Source organism: Embiotoca jacksoni, unplaced genomic scaffold (genome assembly GCF_022577435.1).
Source record: "Embiotoca jacksoni isolate LCO1_2020_lvr unplaced genomic scaffold, fEmbJac1.0.p SCAF_1, whole genome shotgun sequence".
Lineage (NCBI taxonomy): Eukaryota > Metazoa > Chordata > Actinopteri > Embiotocidae > Embiotoca > Embiotoca jacksoni.
Genome location: NW_027185229.1, coordinates 4,846,445 through 4,862,051, shown reverse-complemented (window position 1 = coordinate 4,862,051; position 15,607 = coordinate 4,846,445). Strand labels below are relative to the sequence as shown.

Below are 15,607 nucleotides of genomic sequence, written 5' to 3'. Positions count from 1 at the left end.
AACACCTAGACTGGTGGCTTTGAATGCAGTTTGGACTTCTGCAGATTGTTGTTTTTTTCTTTAAAAAAATATTTCATTTGATTAATGACATTGTTCTGTTACAGTTGAGTTGGTGCATTGGAAGTCTTGTGGTTGTTTTTCTAAAGGTGTTCTGTAGTTCTTCTGGTCACATTAGGACTCAGGTAGTCAGATACAGGTAGTCAGTAATAAGGAAGTAGGGAAGCATGGCACTGACAGCAGTCATAATTAAACCAGTGGCATCTGCATGTATCATACGCCTAATGGTGGCATCGTAGGTATGTATTGAATTGTTTGTCCTTATCTACAGCTGGAGAGCATTATTTTGGACTGTATTGGGTTTGTGGTGGAGGTTTGGTGAATTTCTGTTGCTGATGACCACACTGGTTTGAATACATATTAAAAGTTTGATGTAATTAATTATGTTTAAAATTAAAAATCACAAGGATAGTTAAAACCTGAAAAGCTTTCATTTATGTTAGAGATCGAGTTGTGTTTACATTGTGTGTATCTGTACGTGTGACAGCAAGCAGAATTTTGATTTAGTTTCACCCTTCTTTAATTTCATTAAACCTGTGGACAAGAAGCCGACAGTCTTCAGAGTGTTGATTTTTGGAAGGCGTTTATCTGCCTGTAAAGTCATATTCAGAAAATATGAGGAGGATGGCACAGACATGATGGAATGGAAATTGACCTTCTGTTTGACAGAGGCACTGTGAATGAAATGTTATGCTTCAATGCAGGTGGTTTCTCATCTGAGTTGTAGAAATAAAACAAGTACAAACAGGACAAATGTCACTTATGCAGAGCATCACAGGCGCGATGAGGAATCCAGAGTTTTAATTTCCACAATTAGTCCGCTCCAATAACTTAAGAATGCCTTTGTTGCTGCTTTACATGCAGTTACCTGTGGATCCCTGAGCACTCGATGCAGAGCAGCACACCCAGGTTGATGGAGGCCCAGCATGGAGCCGTTTGGCCGCAGTCACTGCACAGCTCGTTTCCGGGCAGGCTCTGTACCCGCTGGAGGAGGCTCTCACCCCCTCCCCGAACTCCCTTATCTGCCCTCTCCCGGGGCTCACTGGCAGAGTCGATGCTGCTGGTGGAGGGTGAGGCCGTCCGGTCCAAACGCTGCGAAGATGTGGAGTGTGGGGAGCAGTTTAGAAATGGAGATCCAGTAACATCTGAGGAACCATTTAAGTTCAAGTTTCATATGATTGCCACTGTATTTGTCTACATGTGTGTGTTTGTACCTCAATGTAGTAGTTGTCGGTAATGTCTTTGTAAGCGGAAGCGATGCTTGCTTGAACCGCCTGAATCCAAGCCTGCCGCAGCTTCTCAGACTCAGCCTGGAGCATACAGCTCCTGCAGGTTCATACAAGTGGGTACAACATGTCATTTGTGTGGGATGTTAATGTTTCAGCTTTACTTCATTCCAAATTACATTCAAATAATTTGACAACTAATTATCAAAGTAAAAATCTGGGGGAAATAATAATTCCAAAAATATACCAAAAAGATCTTTTTAGAGTGAATTGTTTTGGATAAAATCTTATTCTGGCAGGACACACACACACACACACACACACACACACACACACACACACACACACACACACACACACACACACACACACACACACACACAAACTTACTTGGTGGGTGAAACAACTTCAAAACAGAACCTCCTTTCATTGTCTTCACATGGTTTGACTGAGCACAACCTCAGATCTTCAACCACCACCGTCAAAGAATCCTGAGTCAGAAAAACTGTTTACTACACAAAGACGGTTCGACCGCTCATAACTGAAAGGAGAGACAAGTCACTAAATGGCACCTTTCTTTCTCTGCCAATATGAAAGCTAGGAGTAACTACATCAACAACTGTGAATTGTCAGACATTGTTCTGCAGTAGTTTAATTAAAGCAATTTTTTTTTTTTAAATACAGAAATAGTATGTTTTTTTTTTTAACAAAATGAAATTGTACCTTGAGTTTCTTTTGGTAAACCAGCTGGCTGTTTTGTATGGAGAACCAGCGCCTGGATGGGGAAGAGGGTATGAAATTAAACTTTTACTGTGAGAGAGACATGATCAATCAAATGTCTGCAGGTCAATGTCAACTCTGCAGAGGAAAACCACTCGTCATCACAAACACACTTAATAAATGTATAGATAAAACTGTCCGACTCTTGGAACATGGGGAAAGTCAATGGAGCGCATTAGTTCTTCTTACACAAACCACATTTAAAGCAACAAGTCATTCAACAGAAAAGCTTATGGACAATAAAAAAATTCAGACACTTAATTAAGGCCCCATGCCATTTGGCCCCAAAGAATTTGGTAAAGAAATAATAACTTTTTGCTAACAACACCTCCAGTTTTATAGTTACAACAGTATGTTTTCCAGAGTGTATGTATTCCTTGCCCCTGAGTTGTAATTTGAACTCCAATCTGTTTTGTTCTCGGTCATCATTTTACCTGTTCCAGGTCTTGAAAGCATTGCTGGCCCTCTTGAAGAGGTAGCCCTCCATGACCACACCATTGGGTGCATCCACATTGAATTCCAACTTGGGGTCATCGTAGGAAAAGTCCTGCAGAGAGAACGGATGAAACAACTGTTAGGGTCCGGCTTTCTTTCCACTCTGTGACCTGATCTTCAGTTTGTGGCCAATGAACTGAGGAAAAACGACTTTAGGGTAATGTTCAAAATTAGAAGGGCATCTAGGGAGCTTCTGCCAAGGTCAATCATCCTCCTTTATATGATATGCAACCATAACCACTATATATTTATAATTGTTGCAATGTTACGGTTCCCTGATCTAAAGGATTTTTCCCTTGGCCAATGCCACATCCTTTCATGAAAACTGACTTGGTATTTTTTTTTTGTAATCCTGCTGACAAACAAACAAACAAACAAGCCACACCAAAAACACAACCTCCTTGACAGAGGAAACAGTCATCCAGCTCTAAAAACCACAGCTACTGTCATTATCCCCCAAAGCTGAACAGCCTCATAGAATCCACTGCATCATAATTAGGTTGGGTGACATTGTGGAGCAGAGAGTGCTTAGTCCACCTGGACATACCAAGCGAAAACAAAAATAAGGACTTATCAGCACAGGGTGTAGCTGTGCCGTCACACTGCTGCTGCTAAAATGTCTGTATGCATAACTTCGATAGAGATCGCTCTCTCTCCAAACATTTAGTTTTCTATAAAAGTTTTCAGATAAAAGTTTCTTTGTTTTGTTATCTGTTTTAGATTTCCCAGGAAATACCTTTCAACCCTGTTCAGCTAAGTGAAACACAAGAGCACACGACATGAACACAAGTGTCTGGTCTGTGAGCTCACATTGTCTGCATGGCTTCTTCAGCGGATTCCATTTGCTTCCTTCCTTACATCACACACACAGACACAGACACACACACACACACACACACACACACACTGTTGACCAGTCATTGTAAATCAGCTAACCTATTAAAATTCTGAGAATGAGAAGACAGAGAAAGAGAAGTGAGATCTGGCATTGTCTAATAAAAATAAAAACGCCATATTGGTCTTCTGCAATATACGTGTCATTTTTTAGGTTCATGTGAAAACATTCAGGCCATCAAGATGTGACACAACAGTTTGTCTCCACTATAAAAGCCCTCATGAAAACTTACTTCAGGCAAGAGAAAAAAACAACAACAACAAAAAACAAAGTAATAAGGCACTTCACCAGCATATAGTCCAGTCTCCCAAATATCTTCATCTTTACCACACTGGTATCCAACAGCATTTCCAATTTCATAAAGATAGACTATATAACTTAATAATAAATAAATAAAACAACGCTCAAGTATCCCTCAGGAGCCGGGAGATAGACGCGCATCCCTCACGAGTCCAGATGAGATTATCACGAAAAGCAGCAGTGTGCTCGTGCCGTTCCTTCACTCCACAACACCTGCAGACTGACCCGGCTCCGTGGACCTTGTGCGAACACTCATTACCATACAGCTGTCACCGACTCCTCAGTGCCCCGGCGACCCTGTCGCGGCTGCCGCAGATCAAACATTTCATTTTACAGCGGGGGCCCGCTCCGCACCTCATCCCCGCCCCACACCGCAATTTAAGGCTCCCCTCTAACCCCCGCAGCAATCCTCAAGCCCGGGTTTTTTTTCTGAGGGAGTTAGCCTTCCATCTGTCTGCGGCTCTGAAAACTGTTCCTGCTTAATCAAGCTGATATTATTGTTCCCAAGACACCAGCCCGGAGCCCCCTCTTCCCACCTTAAATCAGCCAGGACGGTGCAAGAATGCAGCTTACCAGTGTCCAAAGACGCAGGAGGAGGCAAAACGGCCCTGGGCTAACCCAGGACCCCACAACATAGCCTTTATTTGGCAGAAACACAAACTCTTAGATGTGCCAACATAATAGCGAGGCTTTGTAAGACCTGTTCAATCAGCTGTCATTTTGAGTAATTACTGTGACATGTAGGCAACTGTCTGTTATCATCTGTGAATAATCACATACCAGGAACACCTGTTCAATCACAACCCATCACAAGACAGACAGAGACACATATATATTATATCACTGTAAGAAATCAACACCCGTCTAACAAAGTCTTCGTAAAAAAAAAGCCTCTTGAGGGCTGCACCTCAGAGGTGCTTTTGTCTTAGTGCAAATCCCCAAGTCATTCTTATACATACGAAGAAAAGAATGTGAAGAAATAGAGCCACAAAACACTGCTCTGTTTTTCTAAATGAACTTCGTTGTTTGTGAGTGAATATGTTCTTATTTATTTGAGCTACTATTGCCCTTATTCCAGGTGTAAGGAGGAGAAAAGCCAGAAAAGTGAGGAGAGACACAAGGGTTATGATATGCAACGTTGCAAAAAAAGCCGGACTGTATGTCATTGACCGTCAATCATAAGGACACAACAGCAGCTGTTATGTATCATCAATCCAAAATAATTCAAAGTACTGATTCTGATAACAATCACAGTAGTGTGTCACACAGTAGGCTAAAAACAGTGTGTACATACAGATTATGGAAATCGGTCTGCGACTGAATCCAACGCAGATCATTTTGGTTTCCAAAATGTTTAGCAACTGCAGTTTAGCTTTTTTACTACTTTGTTTTTTGTCTCTCTTTCTGACTTAAAATGTCATACAGCCAAAGTGTGTAACAATGGAGGAGAGCGCTGAGGCGACAGTTGTCCTGGGAGACACAATGAAGTCCTGCACACATAAAAGACTGCTGTGAAAGAACAGACAGAGCAGAGAAAGTAGGAGCACGTGACCCGTGGAGGGAGACAGAGCGATGTAAAGACGATCAAAGGAAGGATGAGGTGAAGAGACAGATAAAAAAAAAAGAAGTGGAAGAATACTGACATGAAAGCACTGGACAAGTAGAATAGTTTCTCATTGATGACTGAAATAATCGCTGCTTCAGCTTCACGTTCACGAGAATTTAATAAACGTCAAGTTAAGGAATTATCTCTTCCACACACACAGACACATTTTCATCTGTATTAATCTGCCTTGAATCCTCTTTCTAGTGACTGCTGAATGTCTGTCTCAGTTTTTAGACGGTGTTTAAATATCTTGTACCTCTTTATATCTTTGTTCTGATACTCACCGTCCTCACTGACAATTACCTTCTGTCTAAATAAGCATCCAATATATCCTAAACTACTTTTATAATATGTCTCATTTTCTTCTGACTACCGCAGTTACTGAATGGCTTATTAATAAAGAATGGATACCATCTATAATTCACCAATTCTTCCTGCACCACTACATTTGCATAGTCTAAAAAAAGATGTCAGTGTTCAAAGGGAAAACATCTGAAACAGCTCACGGCAACATTTCCTCCAAAATTTCTTCATGTTATGAGTCATCTTTCTGCCTTTATGTCTCTTCCGGCTTTTTTGTGAAATGTTTTTTTATAGACGCAGTTACAAGGTAAGATGGTGGGAGACAGAAGGATTTCCTTCAATAAGACTTGAAACATTAATATTTTTGAGTGAATTATCACTAATTGGGATAGAAAGTCATTGAATCTAATGTGCCGGGCTTCACATCAGCTGCAGCTTTTACTTTCTGTGGAAAATACAGTTTGACTTGAAGTTTAATTCTTTACATTAAAGTTGAATTCTTAAAGTACATTTACTCTGTAATGAGGGGGGTACTTCAAAAGTAGCTGCAGACACTTTCTCTATTCCAGTTTTATTCTCCTAAACACTCAGTCTGGATCCTTTAATCTTTCCTCTGCTTCTTAATCCTCTGTCTCTGTGTCTTGCCCTCACATTCAACCCCCCGCTGTGCGTCGTAATGCCATCTGTTGACTTTGGCCGCGGCTAGCAGCGGATGGAGGAGGAAATGGGTTCAAGCTGGCATCATGCACGGTAAGATCTCTCCAATCACTGACATATTGACGTCTCGATCACCAGAGCTGGAACTACGGTAGAGGACGACATCGGAGAACCGAACCAGCTGTGCTCAGATCATCTCACTACTGCTTTTGTATGATGGGTTCACTTTATTAAGGAAACATTTCCATTCTTTTAATAGCTGAAACAAGGACTGTAAGGATTTATTTGACAACCTAAAATAAAATATAGTAGATATTTGGGTCACTATAACTTATTCCAGCACCTTACACTACTTTATCATGCAACAGGAGCAATACCTAAGATGATGAATGTATTTTTACATCCTGCAATATGCCGTACCATACATAGACTGGCTGTGCAATATTTCATTTTTAAGCTGTATACATTACTAGTTTTTTAAGCTTTGAAATGTAGTCCCATTTGTGCAATATTTCTTCAGTGTTGGAATGTATTATTTTTATGTGAAGTGCAGTCTCTTTACTTAAATCTTGCTATTTATGGCACACAAATGTATGTTTCTTAGGAATAATGTCATGTCATGTTCAAAATGTAGAATCCTATCAAATGCAGCAGCAAATTCCCCCATGGGGACAATAAAGTATATCGTATCATACAGTATAATACAGTATCATGCTACTATAATCATAGTACCATAGCAAGTGTGCACTATTTACTTCAAGAAGAGTGCATAAATATGACATGTGATGTCAAAACATTTCCACAAGAAGCCTAAATGACCAACTCTCAGCTGCGCTTGGATTTAGACGGCACTTTCTCAGGACAAAAGAATCCTACTGTATGCTGCATGATGCAAAAAGGACACATGATATACCAGAGTGTTACATATTGTATGTAATCATCATCATATTGATATGCTGATCAGCAGATGAAATGGATTAGTTGAGGAATGAAAATGTTGTGGGGAAGAACAATGCAGTTGTGTGTCTTGGATAGATGGTGGGGGTTCAAAAATTAGACATAAAGAAAAGGAAAAGAAAATGTCATCATTTACAAAAACTAATGTGATTTAGAATGACAAATCTGTCATCAATCAGTTTCAAACAGAACAAAACAAGACAATAATAAAAGATAAACAAACAAAAAACAAAACATCAAAGCTAAAGAACTCTTCTAATCGTCTTCAATGCTGACATGTTGACAAATCCTCAGGGATATATTTTCAGATAAAACAAAAGAGGAACAGCACAAACAGAAGGCTATTTAGGAAAAAAGGAGGAGAGAGATTGAGAAACTGCTTGTGTGTTGGGCATTTATGATAATGAAAGGAGAGTGTGGTGGTCTGTGCATGTGTACAGGTAAGACGTAAAAAATCATGAAGGAGAAAGGAAGCACAGAGCATGACAGAAAAAAAACACCGACAGGGTTTATAGAAAGACAAGTGGCAGGCAGGGTGGAGAAGACTTCACTGTCAAAGTCATGACAAGTATCGATGCACACAAAGTTTCAGTTGTCAACAGGTTGACATGATCTAAAAACCCAAACCAAACATTACTGTGTATAAACAGGCATGCCCACACAAGTACGGGCTCCATCTAACAGACAGTGTTTTTTCTGCTGCTTCCAGTCAAGCTTCCAGACACATACTGACATACACAACCATCCTGCAAACACACACAGTTGATGCACACACAAAAACACATGCTGTCCACACTGCAACACTAAACAGTCCACTGATTTCTGCAACAGGAGCTAACACGATGACCATAAACCTGTCTGCATACATCTGTGAGTCGGCCTGTTTTGCATGAAAAACACTCACTTGCTCACAAACATGAAGCGTAAATTACTGGTGCCCAGGCATCTGCTGGGCCACATTTTACGAGGTACTAGTGCATGTGAAAGCTGAAGTTAGATGTAAACAGGCCAGAAAATAGGCACATTCACGTGTCATGAGACGCCTGTAAAATAAAGTTGGCGAACAATAAAAGCAGGACAAAAAAAGGTAAAACATGGACCAAACTATATCCAAATGTTTACAGCCCTGCTGCGTTGTTCTGAAGCCATTACACGACGCAAGGCTTCACCAACTATTTCAGATATCTTCTCATAGAAAAAAAGAAAACTTCTTAAAAGAATGTAATATATCAACGTTATATATGACGGGTCATTAAAACCAGGAAGCTGTGGATACATTTAATTTAGAAAAAAGAACAAATTAAACTTACCTGCATGAGCGTCTGGAGGAAGACAAACAAGGTCGCACAAAGGAACAGTGAAGAGAGGGAGAAAAATATATTATTAGGAAGAATATCATCGCATTAATTTGACCACATTCAACTAAATATATGTTAATGTGTCCTAATAAATATGTGCAGAATGTCTTGACACACATGCAGTTGATACTTAGTTCAGTTAGTGCTGTTTAAACATGAGTAGCCTCTGTGGGTATTTATCTCATTAAAAGATTCCTCTGAATAAGATATGAAGTGTATTTACTTTATTGTTTATGGATGATAAAAAAAAAAAAAAACGGGTAACATCACTGGGTGCAGGTATTCCAGATTCAAAATGAAGAGTTGCTGAAAGACCATTAGGTCGAGCACAAAGCAGTTTGCCGAGTCTGGTAGGATGCCTCCTCTTGGCAATTGCAGCGATTGGAGGCAAGGGCCAAGTCGGGCAGAAAAACAGACGTGTTTTTGGCATCTTCTCCACCGACAGATGGATGATTTTTGTGCATCTGTGCATGAACGTTTGGCGGGTGGGGTGGTCTGAGGCAATCGTTTTTCTACCTCTGAATGACTACTAAAATAAATCTATCAAACTGTCTTTGTGGAAACTTAGTTTTTGTTTACTTTCGACTATTAATTTAAATCTGAAGAAATACATTAAACACTCATAAAGTTGCTTAGATTATTTCGGAAGATCATTCAGTCAGAATTCATGAAAAATTAAACAATATATGACAGCCAAGATCAAATTACATTGGAACGACTTCTTTTCTCCATTAGATGCCAAGTGGAATTGTTTGATTTTAATATATAACTCGTTTTAAAGGCCAGCCAGATAAATATCCAATCTAAATATCAGCATTTCTGTTAAACTTCTGCAGAATTAGGAGGATGAGCCAGTTGTTGTGTGACAAACTAATATTGAGTTGAGATTTACAGCAGTTCAGACACGGAGTCAATTGGGCGTGACTTCAGTTTGTCGCACTGAATTATAGCTGAGGCAGCTTTCATTCAATCTGCCTGCTCTGTGCTCACTACATTGCTCCCTTATCGGCCTACTTCAGACTTGCAAATCATCTTCCTCACTTCCCGAGCCTCCTCCAGAGTCGGTTGTGATCTCACGGACCTTCTGTGTCATACTTGCTCAGATTGTTCCAGAACATTAAACACAAATGTATGTCATTCTGTCATAGTGTATATTTTTTTATTATACTTGATATTTTTCAGTATTTTGTTCTCTAGTTTCTGATCTAACTTAGCAGCATTTGAAAAGAACCACTGTAAATACTTTTATAACTGATGACAGGTGATGATAGGACAGGAGAGAAGTAAGGGAAAGTGAAGTGGCGCTAGATTTCCTACGAGGACGAGGAGCTACAAGTGTTATGACAGGCTGGAGGATAAAACTAGTGCTGTTGTCTCACTCTCTGCTGGATGATGGCGTGTTTGTGCTCCAACTCCCTCTTCTCCACGGCCGAGTCGATGACCAGCTGATCCAACTGCACAGAGCAGAAGACAAGAAAACAAAGCAGCAGCAGTCAGTGAAACTTTAAGAGAAATGAAAGACACAGCAAGACAAAAAAATCTCTCTACGGCCACAGTCATGACACAAATATCTGGCCAATAGATTTTTGGGTTTGTTAGTTTTATCTCACCTGTGCAGCCAGTTTTTTCATATAGGGGTCGATCTCGTCCAAAATGTTAAATCCTTGTTGGAACAAAGTATACTGGGCTCGCATGAAGGACAGCATCTGCAGGAGACATGGAGAGGAGAGAAAACAAAACGCTGATACAACTGTGTTCCTGACGCCCGTCCAAACACACTCCAGAGGGATATACACACACATACACAGATCATGTATGACTATTAAAAAAAAAAAAAATAAATAAAAAAAAAAAGAGAGATCAATCTGAGTTACTCACTGCATCCAGGATTTCAAACTTCTTCTTGGCCTGAAGCACATTAATCTGAAAAACAAAGAGGAAAAGCAAATTTTACATTTTAAGGATGCATCATTGAGATTAACAGGAGTGATTCATTTAAAAAATTTAAAAAAAAAATCCCTCCTCTACATTTAGGAGGATAGAGTCATGAGCTCAGCAGCTGTTGGGTGTCAGCGGCACCTACTGGACAACACTGTCAACATATTTGTGTCGGTGTGTGTGTTTTACCTGCAGCACGTAATCCAGCGCCAGGTGCCTGAAGGCTTTGCGGCTCAGGATGAGGGCCTGTGCTGCCTCCTCCGCCTCGTGCACCTTGTTCCTGGGTGCCTGTGCGTTCTTCACCTGGGCCAGCTCCATGTCCTCACGCACTCGGTCAAACTGCTTCTTGGTGTCCTTGAACTTCCGGACGTCCCTGGCGAAGGCAGCCCGAAACAAGGACAGAGTTTTTAAGTCATGCCATTTATACCTGATCACAGGAGCATTCAGGGCTCTTCGATTGAAAATCCTGAATCATGTTATTGCTGGGAATTTTCTGCACTTGGTTACAAAAATGCTGAACAGACCAATCAGGACGCTAAACAGAAATCTCAAATATAAAGTCACATCAGCCGCAGGTATGCAGCAAATTATGTGAATGTTTAAGAAAAGTATTTACAAATTTAAACATTGCCCTGATGTACTGGTGTAATTTCTGCCGACTGCACTGAGGAAGGCCATTTTCACCATTTTATTACACCTTACAGTTGACCAAACATACTTTTATTTTTAGCTGTGGGAAAAGACTCCTTAAAAACCTGTGCTGAGATACTCACTCTTTAATGAAGGTGTGAAGCTGCTGTTTGATAGACCTCTGAGCCTGGTCAAACAAAATCTGTGGGCAGAGAAGGCAGGAGAGGCGGAAACATTAGCATATCGTACTGTATGAGACAGTGTGCAGCAGTTAAATGACTGATTGCAGCTGTGAGATCAAATCTGCAAACCTGCTGTTATTGCATCTCGCCACTAGATGGCAATGTGAACCTTTTCACATTATTACTGTGACAGATGATGCCACAGGCGGAAGAGGGAAGATGAGATGAGGACAAACACACATGTGCACACTCTCAGCTGCTGCCTCAACAGATTTTTTTTTAGCCTTATAGGATCCCACATTCTTCTTCCTGGTAACCATGGGATTCCCACTCCTCCTTTCTCTCCTCTCACGCTCCTGCCTTTCAGCTCTCCTCCTCTTTCTCTGTGTTTTCCCACCATTTTTGTGCATCGTGAGCAACTCCTCTCTCCATCTGGAAAAAAGGATCTCGCCTCCGTTTCTATATTTCTGACATATAAATGAACACAGCCGCTGCTGGTGAACAGATCATCCATCTCTATTAAGAAAACAAGGGTGCCTCGTTGATTTATCCGTCTGCATGAACAACAGGAATGTCTTAACATGCAGGCACGCGCACACACACACACACACACACACACACACACACACACACACACACACACACACACACACACACAAATGCACTTTGATTGTGCATCTTCATAATCACACACACAACAATCATTTTGCCTGTGGATTAGAAGTTCTATAGAAACCCTTAGTTTTTAAACATACACATTAAGGATTACAGGCTTAGTCTGTGTATGCCTCCATCTACACGATGTCCCTGCAGAGCCTGATGACATCAGTGGACCACGTTTGGGCCTCAGACATGTTCCTTAAGGTGAACATTCATGATTTACCTACACTTTACTCCATCCTACACCTCTGTGAACCTGTAGTCACTGTTATACAAATTATGACTTATTTATTATTGTGCTGTGTTCATAGTTCAGTTTAATATAGTTGAAATGTAGCTTTTCATATGTCTAGCACTGATTAAAAGAAAAACATGAATCATGGTTAATTGCTACACTTAATGACACAATAATTACACTGCTGTGTTGTCCTGCCCTGTGTTGCTGCTACCTTGCACTGTAATGTTGTTTTGTATATCATGTATGTTACCACAACTGAGAGACCAGTGTAAAAGCTTTAAATTACAAATAAACAAGGCAATGACAAATTAAAATCAAATACGTGTTTCAACAAACGGGTAGAATACATTTTCCAAAAACAAATGAAAGATGAATAAATATCTTCAAGCAGTTTGTTTTTTTCTCTATAAATCTGTTTTAAACTCCGCCCAACTCAATGAACTCAAAATATGTGTCTACAGGTTAAATAACATTCTCTTTTCCCCCTGAAACTTAAACCTAATTTCAAAGAAATTGTGAGTAAATATCCCATGAGGCCAATAAATTAAGTATTACCCTTTACTTTATTTTTAAGTATTTTGGAAACGCACATCTCATCGTCCAGAGGGTTTGCTTCAATTCTGAAAGATGGAAAACTGATGTGTACTTTCTTCCTGGGTTATATTTCACTAGGCCAAATCTGTCACAGGACTGTGAACAATTTGTCTTGTGCAAAATGGAGGAATGGTGTAACTTATCTGCCAGTTTCACAGAATAGAATTAAATCCCCCAAAATCAGTCTTTATTAGTTCCATCAGATAGACACAGGACAAATGCTCCATCCAAACCTGCTCCTCATTATTGTACCATGGGCGTGACTCAAACCAGCCAACATGATGTCTACCCTCAATTTCCCAATGCACTCGTCCTTAAAGTCAAAGATCCTTCAGGTCTGCTAGAAGCCCCATCAGCCAGCTCTCCTGCATCTATCTGGCATGGAAACGGCAGCAGAGCAAACAAACATGCTGTTTTTCCAGATAAACATCACTGTATAGAAAATGCTTTCTTACAAAAATCTGTTCAGCTCCACTACGATTCTTAATCCATAGAGACGTGTGGGAGGATTTATGTACTTTTGAAAGTAAACGCGTTTGCTTATCAATGTTTTTCTGGGAGATTCTGTTTCCTTCGTGTCTGACAAGAGCTGAAAAGCTGCAAAAATAGGCACCAGTGTGTGGTCGAACACAGATTTCCTTTCACTATGTCTTTCCTTCGCCTTCCTCCCTTCCTCCACTCATACTGTCTGCCAGACAAGCTATTATTGTAATTCCTGGGTGCTGGAGTGAAGGACTGGAACACCTCTGGTGAAGGGTAAGTGAAGAGGGAGCAAGATAATAGAAGGACAGCGAGGATGGATGAAGAGGCTGCACAGGGGCAAACACGAAAACAAACAGGTGGTGACAAAAGCAGACATAATTTAGTCCATCAATGAGCCAAAAACTGCTTTAGCTGGAAAAATGGTTGTCTATATGATAAGAACAAAAACTAATACAGCAGGAAACACCAAACATGCGAGTATGTGTAATGGATAAGAGGGTAAAGACGGTAAACTGCGCTTTGATTTGATATAAAAAGGTTAAACAGGCCTGAAGTCAGTGGAGTGAAACAGTCAGAGAAGAAGATACATGAGTGAATATTACAGTAAAAGAACAAAACAGATAAATGAGGAATATGAGAGGAGAACAGTTTTTTTTTATTTTTTTATTGTTCCACATGCGATTTACTTCCCTATGAATCCATCAGATAACTTCATGTAGCGAACAGTCAACTACTCAAGTAAAGGTCATTCTGTCTGTTTGTTTAGATAAAGGTATTCACTCCCCCTCCAAACACTACACAGCACTAAAAAAAACCTCCACAAACCTCAATAAAATGTAAAAAAAAAAAAGAAAAGAAAAAAGGAAGCAACTGCAGGAGGAAAATATGCTGCACTGGCAAATCAGACTTAACCAAACAAGGCAGGGTGAAAAAAGTTGAAGAGTATCTGGTGATGTCAAAGCACAACACAGTGTAAAAAAGGTGAAGATAAAAGTTGCAGCCAAAAGTAAAACTACTGCACAACAGCTGGCAGGACAGAATCACCAACATAAGATGTAGTCGAGCAGAAAGATGAAATGTACCTATTTATTAGCCAAGCCTTCTGCATGGCTTTATGGATTTTAAGGTTGTTCTGTCTATCAGTCATCTCAACAGTGTGTTTAAGGGATAACTTTGCAGATTTGTGGAAAAAGGACCAGAGCAGTGGTGTGAGTTTCATCTTTAAAAATGTCAGAATATCTCTTCAAACGTAGATTTGCCTTTGGGTTTCCCTAACCTGTATCAGCATCTCAAAGAGTGGGACATTTTTTAATCACACTTGGTCACGAGGAGAAGTCACTCGAATCATGCGGGTAAATTATGTGCGTTTGTGTGTGTGCTTTGTATATAAGTGAATGTTTGTGCATTAAAGCTACCCAACACATCTGGTCAAACATGTGGTGAATCAGACGCACAAACACGTTTACTGGTCAGCGTGGACAGACTCAGCATCACAGAGCGATGTCGCAGTTCATTACTGTGTGTGTGTGTGTGCGCACAAGTATGTATGTATGTATGTGTGTGTGTGTGTGTATGTGTGTGTGTGAGGGGGGGGTTACGTAATACTGGACCCAGGAGGGACTGGATGTCGAAAAGATGTTAACATGCCAGGAGGACCTGGGCATGTCTGAACACCACTGTACCTCGACCTCCCGCCTATGGCTAAAACTCTGCATGTGCGAGTGTGTGTGTGTGTGTGTGTGTGTGTGTGTGTGTGTGTGTGTGTGTGTGTGTGTGTGTGTGTGTGTGTGTGTGTGTGTGTGTGTAAAACTGTCTCACCATGTGGTAGTTGACGATCTCCTGGAGGCTTTCTCCACACTTTTCAAGGCATTCCTGCGATGTTGACAACACACACACATGCACACAGTAAGTTGTATGAATGAGGCATTATTTCAATACCAGAACCGACACCTTGACTTTGACGTCGGTTTCTGAACTTTGTTCAATAACAATTTGAAAAATCCATTTTAACAAAACAAAACTTCCACTACACAGTACACTACATATGTTGAGTTTTACTTTTTAGCTGTTTTGCAAATTTACACATTTAAAGCAGGTTCATAACATTAGTGGCATTAAGCCTGATGAAATGGAGCCACACTATTGATCTGTCCTTGACATTATTTCACGCCTATGTGACACACATTGTTGTCACACAAAATACAACACACGAGTCTCGTCTCTGTGCGTACCAGTGTTTTAATTGCAT

At 40.4% G+C, this 15,607-nt stretch overlaps 1 protein-coding gene across 1 annotated transcript in view; it reads right to left on the bottom strand.

Moving 5' to 3' along the window:
* The window catches only part of LOC138203044 (arf-GAP with coiled-coil, ANK repeat and PH domain-containing protein 3-like), a 51,035-nt gene that overhangs the window by 6,199 nt on the left and 29,229 nt on the right, over nt 1-15,607 (bottom strand). The window contains exons 4-15 of the mRNA XM_069157566.1: nt 15,178-15,231; nt 11,346-11,404; nt 10,762-10,945; nt 10,513-10,557; nt 10,245-10,340; nt 10,014-10,088; nt 8,587-8,598; nt 2,498-2,610; nt 2,007-2,058; nt 1,674-1,774; nt 1,272-1,383; nt 926-1,149 (exon numbers count right to left, since the gene is read on the bottom strand). Of these exons, the coding sequence (XP_069013667.1) occupies nt 926-1,149; nt 1,272-1,383; nt 1,674-1,774; nt 2,007-2,058; nt 2,498-2,610; nt 8,587-8,598; nt 10,014-10,088; nt 10,245-10,340; nt 10,513-10,557; nt 10,762-10,945; nt 11,346-11,404; nt 15,178-15,231 (1,127 nt within the window). The remainder of the gene's footprint in view (nt 1-925; nt 1,150-1,271; nt 1,384-1,673; nt 1,775-2,006; nt 2,059-2,497; nt 2,611-8,586; nt 8,599-10,013; nt 10,089-10,244; nt 10,341-10,512; nt 10,558-10,761; nt 10,946-11,345; nt 11,405-15,177; nt 15,232-15,607) is intronic.